This window comes from Lissotriton helveticus, chromosome 2_1, assembly GCF_964261635.1.
Source record: "Lissotriton helveticus chromosome 2_1, aLisHel1.1, whole genome shotgun sequence".
NCBI lineage: Eukaryota > Metazoa > Chordata > Amphibia > Caudata > Salamandridae > Lissotriton > Lissotriton helveticus.
The window spans coordinates 1,189,131,415-1,189,151,898 of NC_136059.1; the positions used below are offsets into that span (position 1 = coordinate 1,189,131,415).

Below are 20,484 nucleotides of genomic sequence, written 5' to 3' on the forward strand. Positions count from 1 at the left end.
CCATTACTGCTATACAAATGCTTAATATATAAAACCCAAGTCTGCTCTTCAATAGAGATTGGTGTGGGACTGGATCTAGAACCACAGCCTTCGGCAATTAAAGACCAAAATGTCCTTGCTTGACCCTTATGTGAGGATTCCCGGAGTTTGATCCATAGAGAATCATCCCTATCTCTTTTTAATCTAGCCTTCAACCTTGATCTCCTTCTTTTTAACAGGACTAATTTATGATGCCGTTCCTTGGTAAATAATAAATATTGACCCCTTATCAATTTATTTATTTCAATATTTAATTGCCGAAGTGGTTTGGGGAATACTAAAGTTTTTTTAATAGGATGAGCTTTCTTTGCAGTTAAGGTTACTAATTCCCAAAAATCTGAGAAACCTAGAAGTTCCTTCCCGTCCCATTGGGACAAATTCTCCACAGTAGATACCAAGATACTTAACAAACTCTTAATGACCCCAGAATTCCAGTAACATTTCCCTGTCTTGGCTCCAAAATTTACCAACTTAGTATCAATGTGCCAAGAATCCGACAGGGGAGGTTTGAGATCAACTGAAACAGTCAATACCTTGTGGTCGCTTAGTTCAGAATTAACAACCAATATATCCTTCATAAAAGGAAAAAAGGAGCTATCTGCCACTACATAATCAATAATTGATTCTCCATTTTTTGATTTATGAGTAAAAGCTGCAGGGATGTCAGAGGGAAGCCTGCCATTTATTACTGTGCCTTAGAGAGACCTTCCAAAATTAATTTCCCTCTTTTATTGGACTTAATATTCGCCGGGAACTGAGCTTGTGGAATATGGAGAGACTCTTCCTTAAGCTTATTCCTGAACAAATCAAGACCACAATTAGAAATTTTACAGTTGAAATCCCCCAATAACAATATATGAGGAGGGGATGGATCATCCATAATTTTAGAAAGAAAGGAAAAAAGCGACCTTAGGCCAACGTTAAAACAAATATCAGGAGGAATATAAGTATTTATTAGGACAAGTGATTTATTTGAACCGTCTTTAACCAGATTTTTCAAAGTTATTGCCTGGAACAGTTTGTTCGGGTCTAGGAAATAGGAAAAATTCCAATTAATCTTATTGGAGAGTAAGCATGCCATTCCACCCTTCGCGTGGCCTCTCCTGGAGGGAAGTGCGCTACTATCTAAAACAAAATACTCTTTATCCATCATTAATTTTCCTTCCACCCAGGTCTCCTGAAGACAAATAATATCAGCTACTAGGGATTGTAAGAATAATATTTTTTCCGGACTGTTCTTTAAACCCGCGATGTTCCAAGAAATAATCTTCAAATCAATGTTAAAAATTTAAATGAGGTTTAAGGGAAGAGGTGGATTTGCTTGAGAGAACACCTGGCAACCAACTCCATTTAGATATGTCATTCATCAAAACTGGTTTCGAAGGAGGAGGATTTTTATAGAGTACTTGTCGTTCGTTATTTGCTACACACATTTTTAAATCCTTAGTCTTAGCTGAGGACCAGTCTGTGGTAATCGGATTTACTCCTTGAATGGTTGACAAGTTAGTGGACAGTTTGTTACCCTGTTCCTCAATGAAGTAAGGGGCAACATCTATCCCTCTAATTTGTAATTCCTCTGCCCAGTGTAGGATGTGATTTAATACCAATTTAGAATGAAACTTAACCCTGGCTGTTTTCCCCAAGGTGGAATTCAGGAGTGTTACTAAGTCCAGATCGGAAGTCTGAATTAGTTTCAGACTCTCGATCTCTCGAAAAACCTAAGAAGTGCCGATCTATTTAAAATGAGATCGGTATCAAGAAGAGGAATAAAATCCAAAAAGGCGGTATCGACACTTTCTTTCTCCTGAATAGACAGGGTAGAGACAGGCTCAATGACAAGTAAATCCTGAAATGGCCTAGCTAAAGGATTAAGAATTGGAGGTAAAACATTTACGGGGAAAATTGACTCAACAGGTTGTGAATTTCTCAAAGATCCTGCAGAATCAATAATAATGTTCACCTGATCCCCTTTAGATACCCCAGTTGTGTCATCGAGAGAATTAAGAGACAGCTCTTTCGGGCAGGATTTTTCTAGTGAGGCCTCAAAATTATTATCAAAATTAAGTTTCTTCTGTCTTTTTTTATAGAATCTTCGGACAGGTTTCCTTTTTTTTGCTCTATTCTTTTTTTGCATTGTAGGAGCTACCCTAACATCATTATTTGGGGGATCAACGAATGCCTCTTTTCCTATCTTTACATGCGAAGCAAACATAGGAAATACAGGAGGCATTTCTGTATTTTGCGTGTCAACTGAATCTATCAAAGGTTCTATCACATCATCGAGGATGGCGATACAATTGCTTCCAGCTGACACTACATTATAAACAGTGAGACCCTCCGGAATAGCCGCTAACTTATTTCCAATCCGCCCATCAGAAACGGGAATCAAGTCCCTTTGGACTGGGTCTAAAATTTCCTTCTCCTTAGTTATCCTCTCGTCTTCACTCGTATTCGTCAATAAGTTGTCAGACTCAAGATGCGACCCAGGATCGGACCCCCCTTTATTATGTAATAACACCCTAAGGATTTGGGTTACCGTATCTAGGACGCAATCTGAGCCTCCGACAAATTTTTCCAATAAACGTAGAGTGGAAGACAACAAGTATTCCAAAGAAGACAAAGTTTTAGAGATTAAATTATCATTGCCAATCGGAGAACTCTGAAGGATGTTATTCAAATTAGTGCCAGGGCTAGATGAGAGGTTTAGCTGAGCTAGTGAAAAATCTGATTTATTAGAAGGAGTGCTGCTGTAAAGATGGAGCCTAGGGGTAAGAGGAGCTTCATTAGCAATTGTAGTGACCATAGCTTTAGCATGAACGGATTCAGAATACCTCTTTTGCGACTTTAAATCAATATCAGGTAAGGTGAAATCACCCTCCGGAATTAACTTGGAATGAGAAGGGCCAGGAGAGACTTTTAATTCCTCCTTAATCAGAAGAGTTGGATTAAGCGCTGTTAGCTCCGGTAAATTTACAAAAATGTCATAAAAGGATTTTAAATTATTAAAACCAGAAGCCCCAAGAGGAAGCTCCAGTTGCCTCTGTAAATCAGACAAAACAAGAGGGGGACCCCCCACTATTTCAAAGGAGGGGTTCCCAAAATGGAGCGATAATGGGATCTCAGTCAAATTGATATTATCCTTAGCAGGGAGAGGAACTACCTCTGATTCTATGCCCTTTAGTACGTCGGGGTTTGGGGTATCCGACAAAACTTTATCCTTTCCCCTTTCCCATAAATTAAACAGTTGACATTGACCTTTCAGCTGCAGGGTAGAATTAATTTTATTCCGCAGGGGATTCGATTTTGTTTTAGCACCTGACCTCCCCACTAATACTCGACCTGAGCGAAGTTTTTTTGCAGTCATATTTAAGACAAAAAAGGAAACAACAGAGGAGTACAGCTAAAATACAAAACAGTAATATAACACTCTTAACTAGAAATAAAATAATTTCAATAAACAAATAGAAAAACAAAAAACCAAAGGGACGGGGCCCAGCCCAGCCTACTTAAGCCTCTGACGGCTGCAGACGGCCCGCCCTTTGCCCGGGCTTCGTTCCGCGCTTCGTTCCGCGCGCGTCCCGCGTGCACGGGTATTGTTCTGTTTATGTACGTATACGCTGTGGGCGTGGCTACAGGGAGAACGGGCCAGGTGTCAAGAATTGGCCTCGCAGGGACTCCTGGTAGTTTGAGTCCCTGCTGATTCGCTCGCAGCCCTGTAAACTGCAACAAACCCCCACAGAGTGTCCAGGTGCAGCGGGACCCGCGAAGCGGGTCCGGCGAACTGTAACGTTGAGGTCAGACGGCAATTCACATCAGTAAAGTCACTGTCCTCAGCTCCGTTTTTACCGAAATGCAGGCGAAGGAGAATCCACCGGTGCAAGGAGGAGTAGCTGCTTATACCAACAGCCGATGTGCTGTGGGCGTGGCTACAGGGAGAGCAGGCCGGGTGTCAAGAATTGGCCTCGCAGGGACTCCTGGTAGTTTGAGTCCCTGCCGATTCGCTCGCAGCCCTGTAAACTGCAACAAACCCCCACAGAGTGTCCAGGTGAAGCGGGACCTGCAAAGCGGGTCCGGCGAACTGTAACGTTGAGGTCAGGCGGCAATTCACATCAGTAAAGTCACTGTCCTCAGCTCCGTTTTTACCGAAATGCAGGCGAAGGAGAATCCACCGGTGCAAGGAGGAGTAGCTGCTTATACCAACAGCCGATGCGCTGTGGGCGTGGCTACAGGGAGAGCGGGCCAGGTGTCAAGAATTGGCCTCGCAGGGACTCCTGGTAGTTTGAGTCCCTGCCGATTCGCTCGCAGCCCTGTAAACTGCAACAAACCCCCACAGAGTGTCCAGGTGAAGCGGGACCCGCAAAGCGGGTCCGGCGAACTGTAACGTTGAGGTCAGGCGGCAATTCACATCAGTAAAGTATGCTGTTGGTATGTCGTGCCCCTGTGCTGGACCTCATTAATCTGTCGCTGGTTTCAGGAACTGTGCCTATCAGGTGGAAACAGGCGATAGTCACGCCTATCCTAAAAAAGACCACCCTGGATCCTTTAAAACCCGAGAACTACCGCCCCATCTCGTTGTTGCCGTGGGCTACTAAAATTGCCGAGGCCCATGTGAATGCGGTCCTGGCAGACCATCTTGCCAGAGCTAACATCTTGGACCCCACGCAAAATGGGTTCCGTGCAGAACACAGCACGGAGACTGCTCTACTTTTTATGGTTGAGCATCTGCGCTCCGTGTTGGATACCGGTCGAACTGCGGCGCTCCTATTATTAGATCTGAGCGCCGCGTTCGACACGGTCTCACATGGGATCCTCCTGCAGCGACTCGAGGAAGCGGGAGTTAGGGGGCCCGCGCTAGGCTGGTTTCGGTCTTTCCTTACGGATAGATCATTCCGGGTTGCTATTCCACCAGGTAAATCTAAACTGTACCCGTTGACATTGGGGGTCCCACAAGGGTCATCTCTGAGCCCCACCTTGTTTAACCTGTACGTTAGACCGCTGGCTGCGGTTGTCAAACGCTGGGGCCTGACAATGGTCTCGTATGCGGATGACACGCAGCTGGCGGTCACGTTGAGTGGGGATTCTGATGTGGAGGCCCTCAACTTCCGCGAGGGTATATGTGCCGTGGCTAATTGGATGAATCAAAACTTCTCCAATTAAATACTAAGAAAACTGAGGTCATGGTGGTGGGAAAACAGGCAGGGCTGTGGAATGACAACTGGTGGCCTCAGGAACTGGGGCTGACCCCCGTTCCTGTAAGTGAGATAAAAAACCTGGGGGCTGGCTGGATCCGGCTCTTAGTTTCACTTGCCATACCAAGAGAGTGGCAGGCTCTTGTTATGGCATTATCAGAGGACTTAGACCAATCCTTAAGTACTTTGACGCTTCCACCAGACAGCTGGTGGTTCAGGCATCGGTGCTATCCAGGCTGGATTATGCCAGTGCACTTCTAGCCGGGATCAATCAGGCAGAACTTACCCGTTTACAGCGAGTGCAAAACACCGCAGCCAGAGTGGTGGTGGGACTGCCTAAACGGTGCTCGGCCTCTAAGACATTGCACTCCCTCCATTGGCTCCCTATGAGTCAGAGGATTAAGTTTAAAGTACTCTGCCTGGCTTATAAAATCCTTAAATGCATGGCCCCACCAATTTTGATAAAACGTTTAAATCCGTATGTCCCTTTGCGACCCTTGAGATCTTTGAGTATGCACTTGGCGACGGTTCCTCGTTTTAGACTCAGTAGGATGGGCGGCCGCTCTTTTCGAGTGGTGGCCGCAAAGTTATGGAATTCCCTCCCTGCTGAGATCCGGGCAATTGACAATTTACTGCAGTTTAGGCGGGCAATAAAAACTTTTTTGTTTGCCTAATTTCTCTGAACGAGCCGGCTCATTTTTAAATGTTGTGTTGTGTTTACCTTCTCAACGCGCCAGGACGCCCCTTTGCTGGGGCAGCTGTGCGCGATACAAAAAACAAATAACATAACATAACATAAAGTCACTGTCCTCAGCTCCGTTTTTACCGAAATGCAGGCGAAGGAGAATCTGTTGGGGGTCCCTCACATACAGGGTAATATCATCTGCATAGAGAGACAGCTGGATTTGATGTAGATAGCAACGGGATGCCTTTTTTCTTGATGGTACTGACGCAACCTGGATGCCAATGTCTCTACCGCAATGGCAAATAAGAGGGTTCATAGCGGGCATCCCTGCCAAGTACCTCGTGAGATGGGGAATGCAGCTGATAGATTACCATTAATTATTACTTTAGCTGTGGGTTTATGATACAATAACGTGTCCAAGAAATAAACAGAGGGGGGGAAGCCCATGCCAAAAAGCTATCTAGTTCTAATATACCGCTGCGCTGTGTGTTATAGAGTGTAGTGTAATGGGAGGTAAATGTGTGTAGTATGTTTGTAGTATCTCAATACCGCACTTTCCCAGGGTCCTGAATTTCTAATATGTAGTTTGAGAAGCCAGGATGCCTGATCACCTCAGCCAAAGCCTGTCCTGGTCTTTTTCCTTCACAATACCTGCGAGCTTCTCAATATCGCCCCCTAAATTTTGATTCTCTCGTTGCGGTTTCCTCATAATCCAATATTTTTTTTGCTAAATCTTTCTGTACTTGCCCCGTTTCCCCCACTGCCATCTGAGTCTCCAATGCCTTTTAGGTCTTTTTCCAGAGTCTGTAATGTCCCAAAGGACCCCAAAACTTTTAGAAATACAGAACCTTCTGATTGTAACATTAAAGGCCTCCCATAATATTTCCACACTATTCCCTGATCCCTTATTTCTCTGGAAGAAATCCTGAATCTCCTCCCCCAGCTCATGATTGAAAACTGTAACTAGTAACGCTGTGGGCTGTAGCCTCCAGCTGGGCCTGGGTTTGTCATACCCTGATGTCATACCCAGTGTCACCGGGCAATGATCGGAAAGCGTTCTGGCGGGGAGTGTGACATCTCGGATAGCCGGTCCCAGACCCCTTGTGATCAGGAAGCATTCTATTCTGGCCCACGTTGCAGCATAGGTCGGAAATGGGTGCCTTCTTTGGTTTGAGGGTGAATGTGGGACCAGGTATCTATCAGTCCTCCTTTGGTCAATATTCCCTGAAGGACTTCCTGAGTGCGAGTATAGTGGTGGGGTGCAGCGTGAGACCTAACTAGGGCCAGATTAAGGGCTACATTAAAGTCGCCGCCCCAGATTATATGGGTAGAGCCTATGTTTACAACTTTACCCCAGAGGTTGGTAAAGTAGTCAGGAGTATCTGTGTTGGGGCCATAACCGCATGCCAGCGTGACCAAGTCGGAGCCTAGGCGGCCCCAAGCAATCACATACCGTCCATCTGGATCTGTTATCGAACCTGCTAGTGCAAAAGGTGTCTCCTTTTTGGTTAGTATCGCTGTGTCCCGGGCATAGGAGGAATACAAAGAAAAGAGCCTGCATTCTGCCCATTTACTGGCAAATGTATTAGGGAGTTTGGAGTTGGCGTGGGTCTCCTGGAGCATGGCAATGCCTACCTGGTGACGGTCAAGATAGGCCAATATTTGCCACCGTTTCAGCGGATCCCCCAACCCTCTGATATTCCAAGACATGAGTCTCAACTGAGAAGTACCTACCTTATCACCCATGTCTCCCTTTGCTGTTAGGTCTGCAATAGTTTAGGTCTGTTATCAGTAGTGTTCGAACATGAAGAAAACCACAGATACTAATGGAGAGCTGTGAGTTGTGCATACCAAAACATTCATTAATCCATATCCCTATCACCCCCTCTCACTGAAGCATCCCAATCATGCCAGTTATGTCATTCCCTTTCCCCTCCCAGGTACCCAAAGAACAGAACATTACGTTCAACTTTTCTAGTCAGCGACCAGAAGAAACTGGACAGGGGGATCTCCCTTAGGGGGAACACTGCTGGGTGGCACACGGGTATCTCTTGCCGTCCAGGGACAGTGAGCTGACAACCATTCACCCTGTTAGGCACGAGGGTGCCTAGCAACAGTTGGTCCTTGTTTCCCAGCATAGGGGGCAGATCGCCAATTCGTATGTGTAGTCTATTAGGATAGGGTCAGTTTTTGCAAGTATTTGTGGCGCCAGATCAAGGTAATTCTTGTATTCTTGAGAAGATAGCAAGGTGGCCATTTCCTGAGTTTTCTATCAGTTTATGTGCGGTGAGACTGATCTTGGCGAGCTCCCTGGTGTAGCTGCAACTGTCTTGTGGATTTTAAGCCTTTTTAGAAATTCTTCAACGTGTTGGGGCTTTGTGTAAAACACTTGTTTACCTTGGTACGTGACCCGTAAATGTGCAGGGTATAGAAGAGCATAATCTATTTGGGCCTGTCACAGCTTTTGTTTCACCACTAGGACTTTGCGTCTTTTTTCTTGCGCTGCGGCAGTAAAATCAGGATACATGGTGAAGGGTACCCCCTCGAAGTGCAATTGTTTGTTCTCCCTCGCAATCCGGAAAGCGACATCCCTGTCCCTATAATTCAGGAGGCGAGCAATGATGGTTCTGGGCGTGCTTCAAGGGGGTGGTTTCGGTCCGAGGGAGCAATGCGCCCGCTCCACTATGAAGTGAGGGGAGAGAAGTTCCGCCCCTACTACGTCTAGCAAAAGCCTCTCGATAAACTCCTCCATTTTGCCTGTGATTGTGCTTTCAGGAATGCCCAGTACACGGATGTTATTTCTACAGCTCCTCGCTTCGATGTCTTCGTTCTTGGCAGCAATGAGCTTCAGTAATTTAGCCATTTGCAATACTGAGCTCTGAATGTGTCATCTGATATGCGTTGTTCCGTCTCTTTTATGCGTGCCTCGTGACCCTCAATCTTGCGGGCAACCGCATCCATGCGCGTGGTCAGGGTGTCTATCTTTCAGCTATTCCTGCAAAGCCCTGCCAGACTTTTAGTAAGAGTGCTTTCATATCTTCACTTTGTGACGGCTGTATATCAGGCTGCGACTCATCAGCACCTCCCTCAACCTCCGCTGTCTGCTGCCGGGTGTTTTTCTTAGCATCAAAGGTGATGCGCGGTTGGCGCGCATCTGGCTTCCCCATTCTAGGCACCAGAAACCATTGTAAAAGCAGTGGGAGCTGTGGGAGCCGCAAGGGGGGCTTCAGTGCAGCGGGTGCGCTGGGATTGCCCCAAAGTGAGGGCTGACTCAGTGCTGCCCGTTGTAGAGTAGGCTCTGGGCCATTATAGGACAAGTGGGTGGGCCAGGTGGTTGCCAGCCAGCGTCTTGAGAGAGGATGTGCAGCCAAGTGGTAGTGACCTGGCTTCCCTACTCAGTTCTTGTACTCCCTTGTATCCCGTAGGGCCCATGAACATGGAAGGCAGCCTCTCCCGCCTCTCAGCACTTCTCTGACTCTACAGTGATCTGCCACGTCTCTTCTCTGTAATTACTGGGCGAGAGTCGTAAATGTCTGACAGGGTATTTCGGGCTCCTTCCTCTCGTTAGAGGCTGTTTTTTTTTTTATCTGAAGACATAGGCAACTCCAGCAAAGGGGTGTCAATCGCGCCACATCACCACCACAACAGCGCTGTCCGATGATCAAGAAGATGGCGGCGCCGCTAATGGCCGATCTGCCACCCGTGCAGCCCTCAGTCAGTGGATCCCCACCACACACAAGTGCCCAGTTATCTTCCGTGTAGAGGCACAGCCGCTTTCATTCTTCGCAGCAGTTCGCCCATACATTCAGGGTACTCGAGGGGAGCGCCGGGAGATTCACCACCCTATGCTGTTGCCTCTCCGACTTTTTGGCCCACACACCACATGGGGTCCCCAGCACTTGTGTGAGCCGACAGGCCCAGCGGCAGTTCCAGAGCACTCGGGATGGCGGAGATATTTGGGGATAGAGATTTATCATACGCAGGCGGATATGTTTGAGGGGAGCCTCGGGGGCACTTTGAGGGCATTGCGTCTGCAGGTGGCCTTCTGGCGCTCTCTTAAGTTACCACTTATGGCTATATTGGCATTATCGAAAATGATTGTCCTACCCCGCATATTGTATTACTTTGTCAATCTCCCGGTACTGATACCGAAGTCTTAGTTTAGGACGTTGTATGGGTTGCTCAGAGATCTCATTTGGGATGGTGGCCGTAATAGAGTGTCTTTACAGACCCTGCGCCTCCTGCTTACAGACAGTGGTTTAGGGGCCCCAGACTTCGAGGCATATTACTTGGCGACCCAACTCCAATGGTTAGCAAGATGGATAGATGGTAGGGATCTGCTTATGTTCTCGCTCCCCGCTGGGGCACTATATACCAAGTTACTTCCCAGAATTCTTGACCTCAGGCAGAAGATGCTTGATATGGGAACACTACTTTTTATGGTGGTGCGGTGTTGGGAGAGATGTGTGGCCAGATCCCGATTGAGACAGTTATATGCCCCGAGCCTTCCATTGGTGGGCATCCCCCAGGCGGGGCTCAGCCCCCCTCTCACGCAGAGACAATTGATAGGTTCAGGGGAGGCGGGCATACGTACGGTGGGCGACTGTTACAGAGATAGCGAATGGCTTCCGCTGGCCGATTTTCTTACGTATCACGAACTTCCCCCCGGTCAATTCTAGAATTATCATAAGCTCCGTGGGGCAGTGACTGAGCTCTGGGGTGCGGCCAGGGGCGAACCGGATATCCACCAAGTCCTGGAGACAATAGTGACTCTGGGTTCTGCAGGGCACCTGATACATGGCTTTACCTGGCTATAAGAGAGTTGGCGCCTAAGAAGCTTCCGGGTGTACGGGATAGATGGGAGAAACGGTTAATGCGACCACTGTCAGATAAGAAATGGCAGAAAGTCCTAGCGAGCTTGAAAAAGACCTCAAGGAACACAGCCTTTAAGGCCCTTCAATTCAACATCCTGCATAGAACTTACCTCACTCCCCATGGGTTGAATGTGGTTTACAATAGGAATGACCAGTCCTGTGCTAGGTGCACATTGGAGAATGCAGACTTTGACCATATGATCTGGTCCTGTCCGGCGCTTCCCACTTACTGGAATAGGATTGTGGAACTGGTTAATAACGTACTGGATCGCACATTGCCGTGCACCCCTGAGGTTTGTTTGTTGGGCCTCTTCCCGAGACCCAAAGCTCGTAAGTTAGGGCATAGATTTGGAAATCTGGCCTTCCTCCTGGCCAAGAGGAGAATTGCGCTTCATTGGAAAGCTAGGACTCCTCCACTTGTTACCTCGTGGGAAGTGGACGTGACCTGTTGGGTCAAAGCAGAGGAACAAGTACTTATCTCTGAAGATAAGATCACTAAGCAGCGTAAACCATATGCGGAGCCTTGGGGTGACAAAGCTAAATCATGGGACACTGTCATGGAGTGGAGGGGGACGCCCGGTGGGGTGGGACTGAGAATACGGAGTAGACATGCGCAAATCGCCGCCCAATGTGTTAGTTCTGCTTGCTCTGGGCTGTGGTGTAGAGTCGCCCCCTTCTCGGGACACCCTTCCTGGCACCCCTGCTTACCCCTCCCTTCCCCCCCATCCGTATATAGAGTGGTCAGTTTGCTCCTTTTTTCTTTTTTTTTTTTGCGATTGATCCGCAGACTCCTGGCAGTTAGTTATTGTTTTTTTGTTGTTTTGGGTAAGTTACCTTTTTCTTTCCTTTTCTCTTTTGTTTATGTGCAGACAAGAATCTGCTTGGGCAGAATATTCCTGCTGCTGACTGGGTTCATCTCTTACTGGCTGTACTATAGGGCCACTGATAGCTGGGAGTACCAGGGAGGCCACCTGTGTGTTGCAAACTAGAGGGTCAATCAGTGGCCCTATAATGTTGTTAGTTGTTTATTGGGGCATGGACCAGGGCTAATGCCTCATTTATAATGCATGACCTGAACATGCAGATGTGAAATGTCGAATGGGGGAAATGTAATAATTTGCTGCATATACAATTGATAGATTTGGTTTCAGGAAGCATGAACATTGGAGGTTATGTTTTGTGGTATTTGCCGGGGCGACTCCTTGTCCCTTGGATGGAGATACTGTCTTTGTATAATATTATGCTATTGGGTTCATGGGTATTGTGGCAACTCTCCTATGATGATAATGCATTTCTGTCCATGAAGTCTGTTAACATGTCTTTTTTTTTTTTAAAGAATTTAAAAAAAAAAGCTTCCTAATGGGAAGGTAGAAATCAATTCTAGTGGCAAAATATTTGGGACCAACTTGATATAAGGCTCTAAAGGTAAGAAACAATGACTTGAACAAAATATGTTTAGTCACAGGTAGTCAATATAAAGAATGGAGATAAGGGGAAACATGAGTTCTCAGTGGAAGATTGAGAAGCAGCCGTGCCGCTGCATTCTGAACTTCTTGTCGCCTTTTGATTAAGAAGTCTGGCAGGCCCAGGTACAAAACATTTCTGTAATCCTACCTTGAAGTAATAAGGGCCTGAATTAGAGAAGTGGAGTGGAGAAGTGTGGCTCACTGGTTAGAGGAGGCAGACCCTGATGCAGAGGTCAGACTCGGGACCAGGGTTCAATTCCCGACGCGGCAGGGTCTTGAGCCCAAAATGTCCACGGACTCGATAATTCTCGCCTCGGTGCCTACTCGAATCATGGGTTCACACTCTGCAGCTCTGGGCAATAGCTTGCTTAATCTCCACTACGGCCCCCCGCGGCGGGATGCCTGGTCTTCACCTTGGGGGTGCCCAGTAGGGGTAATCTCGCAGGGAAAGCCAGGACGGGTTCCCAAAAGCAAGCGCTAAGAGACCTGTCGGTGATTTGGCGCTATATAAATCGAAATTAACATAACATAACATTAACATAACATTACTGTTTTTCTGGCTTGTAGAGAGAGGAAATGCAAATTGTTTTCAATACGTGGAGGGGACCGAAGCGATCCCTTCCACAGACTTAACTACAGGCTGGAACGAAAGCTTCTTGTCAAATGTGTCAAGTTTAGAAAAAGAGTACTGGAATTGGTAGACGAGGGGGCACATATTAAAGTCAGATTAAAAGTATCAGTACCGGCATGTGAAAAAAGACAAAGACTAAATCAGTAAAAATCGATGTTAATAATGAGGTGTGGCCATGTAATGATTGCCACACTTTCTCCCTGTTTATTTCATTAATCACAGTAATAACAAATTGCAAACTAAAGAAAATGATTAATCAATTTATCTCCTGTGATGTTCAGACAGCCACCTTTCTGTGAAGCTAGATGGATAATCTTTTAGTTATTGAAATAGGTTTGCTATGGTATGTCGATGAGCAACAGCCGATCTAACAATGCAAATTAATATTTATGTGCATGTACTTTAGTTGCTAGATGAGGAACACCACGGTAAAATTCTCTTTAAGATTTGTATTAAATACAAATCAGTCACATGCATATGGATGGAAAAAGTTAGTCTGAAAAGGTAAATTCACCAAGTTCTAGAAACTGTAATGCCACTGCAGGAGTAAAATTGAGCAGCATAACAGATCTCAGGCTGGTCCAGGGCGCTGCCGACCACAGAAACACTTTTGCCTTTAGCACACTGGCTTAGCCCACAGTGCGTTGTTGCGCACTACCCACCTTTAAATAGAAGTTGTTAGTACCGCACATCAACGCTAGACTGGCAACACAGAGAAATGGAGACCCACCAGGTGGCTTCTGGAAAAATCATAATAAAGATAAAACAATGGGTCTCATTATGATGGCAGTCTGACCTCCATTGTTTCAGGCACTGGGCCATCCGACAAGGAGTCGACGGTCCCGACAGCCCAAATATGATGCGACTGCCATGGAGGTGGTTGTAAAATGCTGTTTATCTTTGCAGCTTGAGCAGCGGCCCAGAGAAACTGCTCCTGCACAAGTCGCAATGGTAAAGAGAATTTTTCAAAGAGCCTTGCACCATTAGGGGCCTGGCACACAGTGCATGGATGTTTGTGAGGGCACCACATGTGCCCCCTGGGCCACAAAGCAGAGGCCCACAGGGGCCCAGGTATTGACCTCCAAAGTACCTTTCAGACAGCTTTTTCATGGCGGTCAGACCACCCTGGAAAGGCTGTCGGAAAGGGATATTGTAATCCCTACTGTGATGCCTGCCCAGGCACTGCCTTCATTGTAGGGATTACAATCTGACTGACGCCCCGACGGGCTCCTTGAGCCTGTCGGAAGCGTCAGTCGGTCCTTCTAACCACTGTGGTCAGACCGACCACATCAAAATGCGGTGGTCGAACCGCTATGCTGGATGTTGGTGGGACTGCCACCAATGACCTGTTGGTGGCGGTCCCACCATTATAATCAGACCCCAAGATTGGAACTGTTGTAAGCCTAGGGACCTAAAACTAAGAAGTCCTACTCAAAGGTTAAGCTACTTCTGGCCAATCAAACTTTAGGCACCTTTCAATGTGACAAAAAGTATAGCACCCAGTTTAAACTGTGAATGAAGCATTACATCTGCAAATTCAGAACAAAGCAGCATATGTGTAAATTCAGCAAAACCTATTTAAAATAGTTAAACATTCAACTATATAAATAAATTAACATAATGTTTAGAAATAAAATTAGCGGTACATGGTGGTGCAATAATAACGCTTCAATAGCATTCTCGGGTTGGAACTGGTGCCTTAGGCAGAACTGCAAGTACAACTAAGGAAGGTGATTCCTCACGTTCCAGGATGCAAAGGCGAAATTGTGCATTCTGAAGAGATGAGAAACGGAAGGAAGCAATGATGCGAAATCGGAATGCCATTTTATGAGATAATGATATACAAGCTACGGATTCCATTCTCGAAATGTGCATATATTTACGACAAGAACCGTGGACCTGACAGCTACTGACACATCAATACATGACCGACTAGTGCCTTGAGAAAGCTGAAGCTCTTGGCCATATTGTAGGCAAACTAATGTGTTGGCTGACTAACTGTCTTAATAAACAGATATTAGTAGCAACCTTCTCTTTTGAAAAAAACGTGTCAGTCAATCAACCGACATCCTCCAGAAGAGGCTTAGGGCTCAAACATTAATCTGAACTACTGGGTGGGGATGTTGCTCCCAGTTGAGACAGCAGCATCATCCGTACTGAGGAGGGTCGATCCTGCTGAGACAGGTTCTGACATTTAAGCAGTTCCAGGGATTTGTCTTTAGCCCTTCCTTGTCACTGAATTTGATGAAGTTTATTTTCACCTCCTCGTCGTCAGTGCTTAATTTGAACCCGTGGTTTCCAGTGCTCGGCACCAGCACTTAATTGCCATCACTACCCTTATGACACTCTGCCACATGGTGCCGCTGCTCATCTAATTTAGAGATTAACAGAACAGTTGTTGTTTATGAATTCAATATACATTAATAATATTAATGCCTGCCTGCCCAGCCATTCCTTTAGCTTGGGGACCTGGAATAATCTGAAAGGTCGCACTTGCAGGTGAGAGAGATGGTTAATGGTTATTTTTGTACCGTCATTGGCAGCGATGAGGGGGCAATGGGTGGTGCAAGCTGCAGTGGCCTCCTCGTCAGGGTCCTGGCACTTATTATTTTACAAATTAAGCTCTGCGGAGTCATCCCAACGCAAGAAGTTTCATAGTATGTTTTAGAAACCTATGCTTCAGCTAGGTTTTATCTTTTACTGGACCAGTGCATTGAACACATGGAAATCCAAAAGCAACACATTCCCCATTTGTCCCATACCTTGATACGGACTTCATGTGCCTTGGGTGGCGCAACATCAATCTCCTCAATGGAAAATGGTTGGTTAACCCCCCAGAGGACGGCTGCCTTGCATTTTATAACCTGTGAAAAAAAGATGAGATATTTTTATTAGTTGTGTATTTTTGGTCCAACAGATGCATATCATCTAAACTTGTTACCATAGGCCTCGGTTACGAGAGCCCCAGAGCGCCTTGCAATATGTATTGCTAATAAAATCTTATACTGCAGCATTCTGAATTTACTGTGTGCCAAAAATAATACATATTTTGAGTTCTGCCCAAAGAATGGGACATGAATGCAGACTTTGGTGCCACAGACTGGAATGATCTAAAGAGTATTTGCCAGTGGCTGAGATTAACTCAAACATACTACCCGTCACTTTTTTAATATCCTACTTGCCATCTACATGCCACCTTAAGACTACTGAGTGCATTTCGCCCATGCAGAGATTGATTTAGGTGGCAGTTGAGGATGCTAGATTAGACGCCTTCTGGAGAGGAAGAGTCCTTCAACCCCCTTGATACCCACATCAGGCACATTTAGTTAGGGTATTTCTAGAGTATCTGATGGGAAGGGTTTGGTTATCCTTCCTTGCCACTGTAGTGGATGGACAGGACTTCCCCCTGAATGTATCTGTGGCAGTTGAGTGGGGGTCGTCCTGTACTGATATGGTTACAGTGGAGGCCTTCTTGAATAACAAAGGGGCCTATTTATGACTTGGTTTGCATCACTCTTACAACACGCATCGTAGTGCAAGATTGAAGCAAACCTTAAGTCCGATTTATGAAGACACGCAAAGCCACTTTGCGTGGTCCTGAATGTCTCCATAAATCTGGAGTAAGGCAAAGCAGCACAATTCACTGGGTTGCGTTACTCTGCCCTGGGAAGGCGTCCCATGAGTGCTGCATGGGTTTTCCCATGCAATTCCTATGGTTTTTGTTGCATTCCCAGATTTACCAGAAGAGGTACATCTGGGAACAAGCCAAAAAGATATGCCTTCCCAGGAGAGGCTTAACGAGGAGAAATATCTTTATTTCTCCTCGTTATTTCTTCTTTCAATGTCTACTGCATTCTGCGGTACAAAAGGGGGTGGTGATGGGCGGAGCATCTGAATCAATCAAACACTCACACCCAGTCAAAAGATCTGGGTTTAATCCATCACCGTTCTTTAGCCCACTCTGCCACCCCAGTTCAGACATGGCTATATGCAAATCAGTCTGACCCTGTGCCTCATGGGAACAGTCCAGCCCGAACTGCCAAGCCATGTTTTCCCTGGACCGGAAACAAGCTTCCGAGGACTGGTTTCTGGCATTCCAGCCGTCTTCAGCCCGGCTTGCTTGAATCCAGTGGCAAAGTGAGCAAGGGACTCACGTCTGAGCATACCCTACCACACTTATGGTGGCCAAAAGCGGTACAAAAGGGGGTGGTGATGGACGGAGCATCTGAATCAATCAAACACTCACACCCAGTCAACTGACATTGGCAGGCAGCCTTGGTAAATATTATGAAGGTTGTTAATGCACTTACAAAAGAGATCAGTGTGTAATCTCCTGCCGCCCAGTTGAATTAATCATAAAACATCTCATAAAACATCTCGAAGGGTTAAATGCATGTGACCTGGGGTGAATGTATGACATTGTTCTGCATTCTGTCCATCAATTGTTGTTTTTGCATTTGTCACCCCGAGTGGGATGGGTATGCTCAGACGTGAGTCCCATGCTCTCCACACCACTGGAGTCAAGCTATCCAGGCTGATGAAGGCTGATAGCCAGAAACCGGTCCTTGGATGCTTGATTCCGGTCCAGGAAAGACATGGCTTGGCAGTTCGGGCTGGACTGTTCCCATGAGGCACAGGGTCAAGGCTGATTTGCATAATGGCCATGTCTGACCTGGGGTGGTGTGGAGTGCAAAGAAACTATGGATTTAGGCCCAGACCTCTGTACTGGGTTGAATGTATGACATTGTTCTGCATTTTGTCCATCAATTGTTGTTGTTGTTACTGCATTCTGCAGCACACATAGCTTGGGGAATATGCCTCTCAGGATTGTTTTTATGCAGGAAGGTGTTCCTTCCTGCACAAAAACAATCCTGCATGCAACAGAGACACTCTTGCACCATGGTGCAAGGGTGCCTGCATTGGTACTAGGTTGCCAAAAGGACGCCAATGCAGAGGAAAAGTCAGAAATGGGCTGTATTGCCCTAAATATGGCGCATTTCTACCCTTTACCTGTCATGCAGCGCAATGCATAACTTGTAAATAGGCTTCTAAGTTTTAACTCATTTTCTTATTTCTGGTACTTTGATTGGTCTCCAAGTTGGTCAGCGAGGCTGACACAAAGCAGCCCGAGTCGAAGGTTCTTAAAGATCTACCTCTATGTTTCTTAGACCATGCTTTTGGGTATTTTACTGCGCCCTAAGTTTTTGATGCCTTAGTAGAGTGTTGCCAGTTTCCCAAAATAGATGGTGTCTTATCTTCTTAGGAGACTTTGTGGATGGGACATGGATGTTTAAAATGTATTTTTCATTTCACCAGCAGACACAAAAGAGACTTCAGAGTGCGGTCTCATAGTACTGCTTCTTCAGATGAAATAACTTTTTGGTAAAAAAGACAAGAATAAACATTTATGGTTTTAATATGGGAGAGTCTGGTCTTCTACAATGTCTGCAAGATATTTATAGCTTTACACATGGGCCTTCATTATCTAAGGTATAAAGTACTCTCTACTGTACAATATACGGAGATATCAAGTCAAAGAAGAGTTCAGATGGCGGAGTTACTTTATAAGGTTATGGAACTCCAAGGTGACCTTCAGTTTTCCTTGCTAAACAGCTGCTTCGGTTAAGCTCCTCGATGTGTCCTGACCTGCCTTTCACCATGGTGGCTGGCTTTGGCAACAGGCATTGTGACATCAGAACTCATCTGTAATAACTTATAATAGTCGAGTTCTGATGTCTTTTCTTTACAATCAAAGACTGGGTGTGTCACAAGTCGACAATCATAAGGAAATTAGAGACTGCCTTTTACACAGGGATTACAGAATTCCCTGTATTATAAGTGTGTCCAGAATTCATATGGAGTTAATTTGCACGGGAATTTCCAATATCATGGGCATCGGCTATTCCAAAATGCAAACTACTTCAGGTTCACGTGTAATTCCCTGCTGAATGGAAAATAGTTTTAGAATTGTTGTTTCTCTGAATTTCTGATTGCCATTTTGAATTCCGGGCTATTTTCTGGGGAAAAATATATCCAGGTTTCACTCGGTCATTTGTCCACAGACGCCCCTGAGGTAATTCCACATATATAGATTTACTGCATCAGTTGTAATTCCCAAAGTGACCACATTACTGGGCACTCAGAACGATAGTTGTGATGCTCAACTTCTACACCTTTTACTATAATGAAAATAACCCATAGCGGCTCAGCCCTTATCTAAAATATTTTTCATCTTTTACTTTTTTAGTCTGTTGTCTTAGTGCGTTTTATATTAATATAAATGTTTATTTATATGGGAGCAGGTGGGAGACAACATTCTAAATATGGACTAAACACGTTTTTTGGCCTAAATGCATCATCAATAGTTCTGCCACTCTCTGTTTGCCACTTAATTGTCTGTCTTTGCCACTGTTTGTTTTTGCCAGTGTCCATCTGCAAATGTCTGTTTTGCCACCTCATTGTGTGTCTGACACTGTTTATTTTGCCACTGTCTGTTTTACCAATTTCTTGCCACCTACGTTTGTTATTGTGCCCCTCTCAGGGGATGGACTGGCCTATAGGGCAATCAGGCAGTGACAGATGGGCCGGTCTGAAAGGTCAGGCTGTGTGCCATTTTCTTTTCTGAGGGACTGTTTTATGGTCTGCTGGGCCAGTTTTTACTTTTGAATTTCCTGGCATTGAAATAAATACTGCCTGCAAGCACAAATGCATGCTGCCTTGCATACCTTGCAAAACAGCTGTACAGCATGTCTTTACAAGCTCAACCCTCTTCAGATTTTGAAATGTGGGCCTCTTTTTCAGCTATCTAATTCACTAATGGGGGCCACTTTTATTTTGGTGCCCAAGCCAATTTTCTGTCCCAGTCTGACCCTGCTCTTCTTTCTGTTTCATTATCATCTCCTTCTCTTTCTGTGCTTTCTCTATGCCATATTTCTTTCGCTATTACTTTTGACTTTTTTCACTGCTTTTCTGCTACCCTGCTTTCAACGTAAGTGTTGTTTTTGATCCCCCATACCCCACTGCTCTTAACTCCTCCATGCACTCGTCCTCTTTCTCACTAGTTTCCTGCTCTCCCGCTTCCTGCCTCCCACTCCCGTTCTCCTTCCAGGACCTACTTAACGACTGCTGCAGCACAGATGCACAGAGGATGCACACAGCAGTTGTACCGCTAGAGTGCCAAAGGCGCACCAAAGGCAAGCTTGTTTGCACCTGTCCATGCCTGGACTGCCCCAGCAACTGGACCCCTGTTCCTCCACCTACCCACCCTGCCACTCCATGCTTTCAGCTCTGGCCGACACTTAAAGTGCCACACAACACGGAATGAGCCTTCACCTGTGCCTCTTGCAGGTTCTCATGCACACTCGTTCCCCCAACACACAAACAGCTAGATTCATCATCATTCAGTTTTGCGAGTCCTTAATAGCGATTCATAAGGAATCGTTATTAAGGACTTGCAAAACGGGATTCATGTAGGAATTGCAAAAAATATTGCGATTCCTACATCTTCCTTATTTGCGATTAGCAAATTGCTAATCGCAAATAAGGAATAACTCCCCATTCATTCCTATGGGCCTATGGGCCTAAAAGGCCCATAGGAATG

The 20,484-nt window shown here is 45.8% G+C and overlaps 1 protein-coding gene across 1 annotated transcript in view; it reads right to left on the bottom strand.

Moving 5' to 3' along the window:
* LOC144818544 (alcohol dehydrogenase 1-like) overlaps positions 1–20,484 on the bottom strand; it is a 357,072-nt gene that overhangs the window by 272,095 nt on the left and 64,493 nt on the right. Inside the window, exon 2 of the mRNA XM_078676065.1 lies at positions 15,647–15,748. Within this exon, the coding sequence (XP_078532191.1) occupies positions 15,647–15,748 (102 nt within the window). The remainder of the gene's footprint in view (positions 1–15,646; positions 15,749–20,484) is intronic.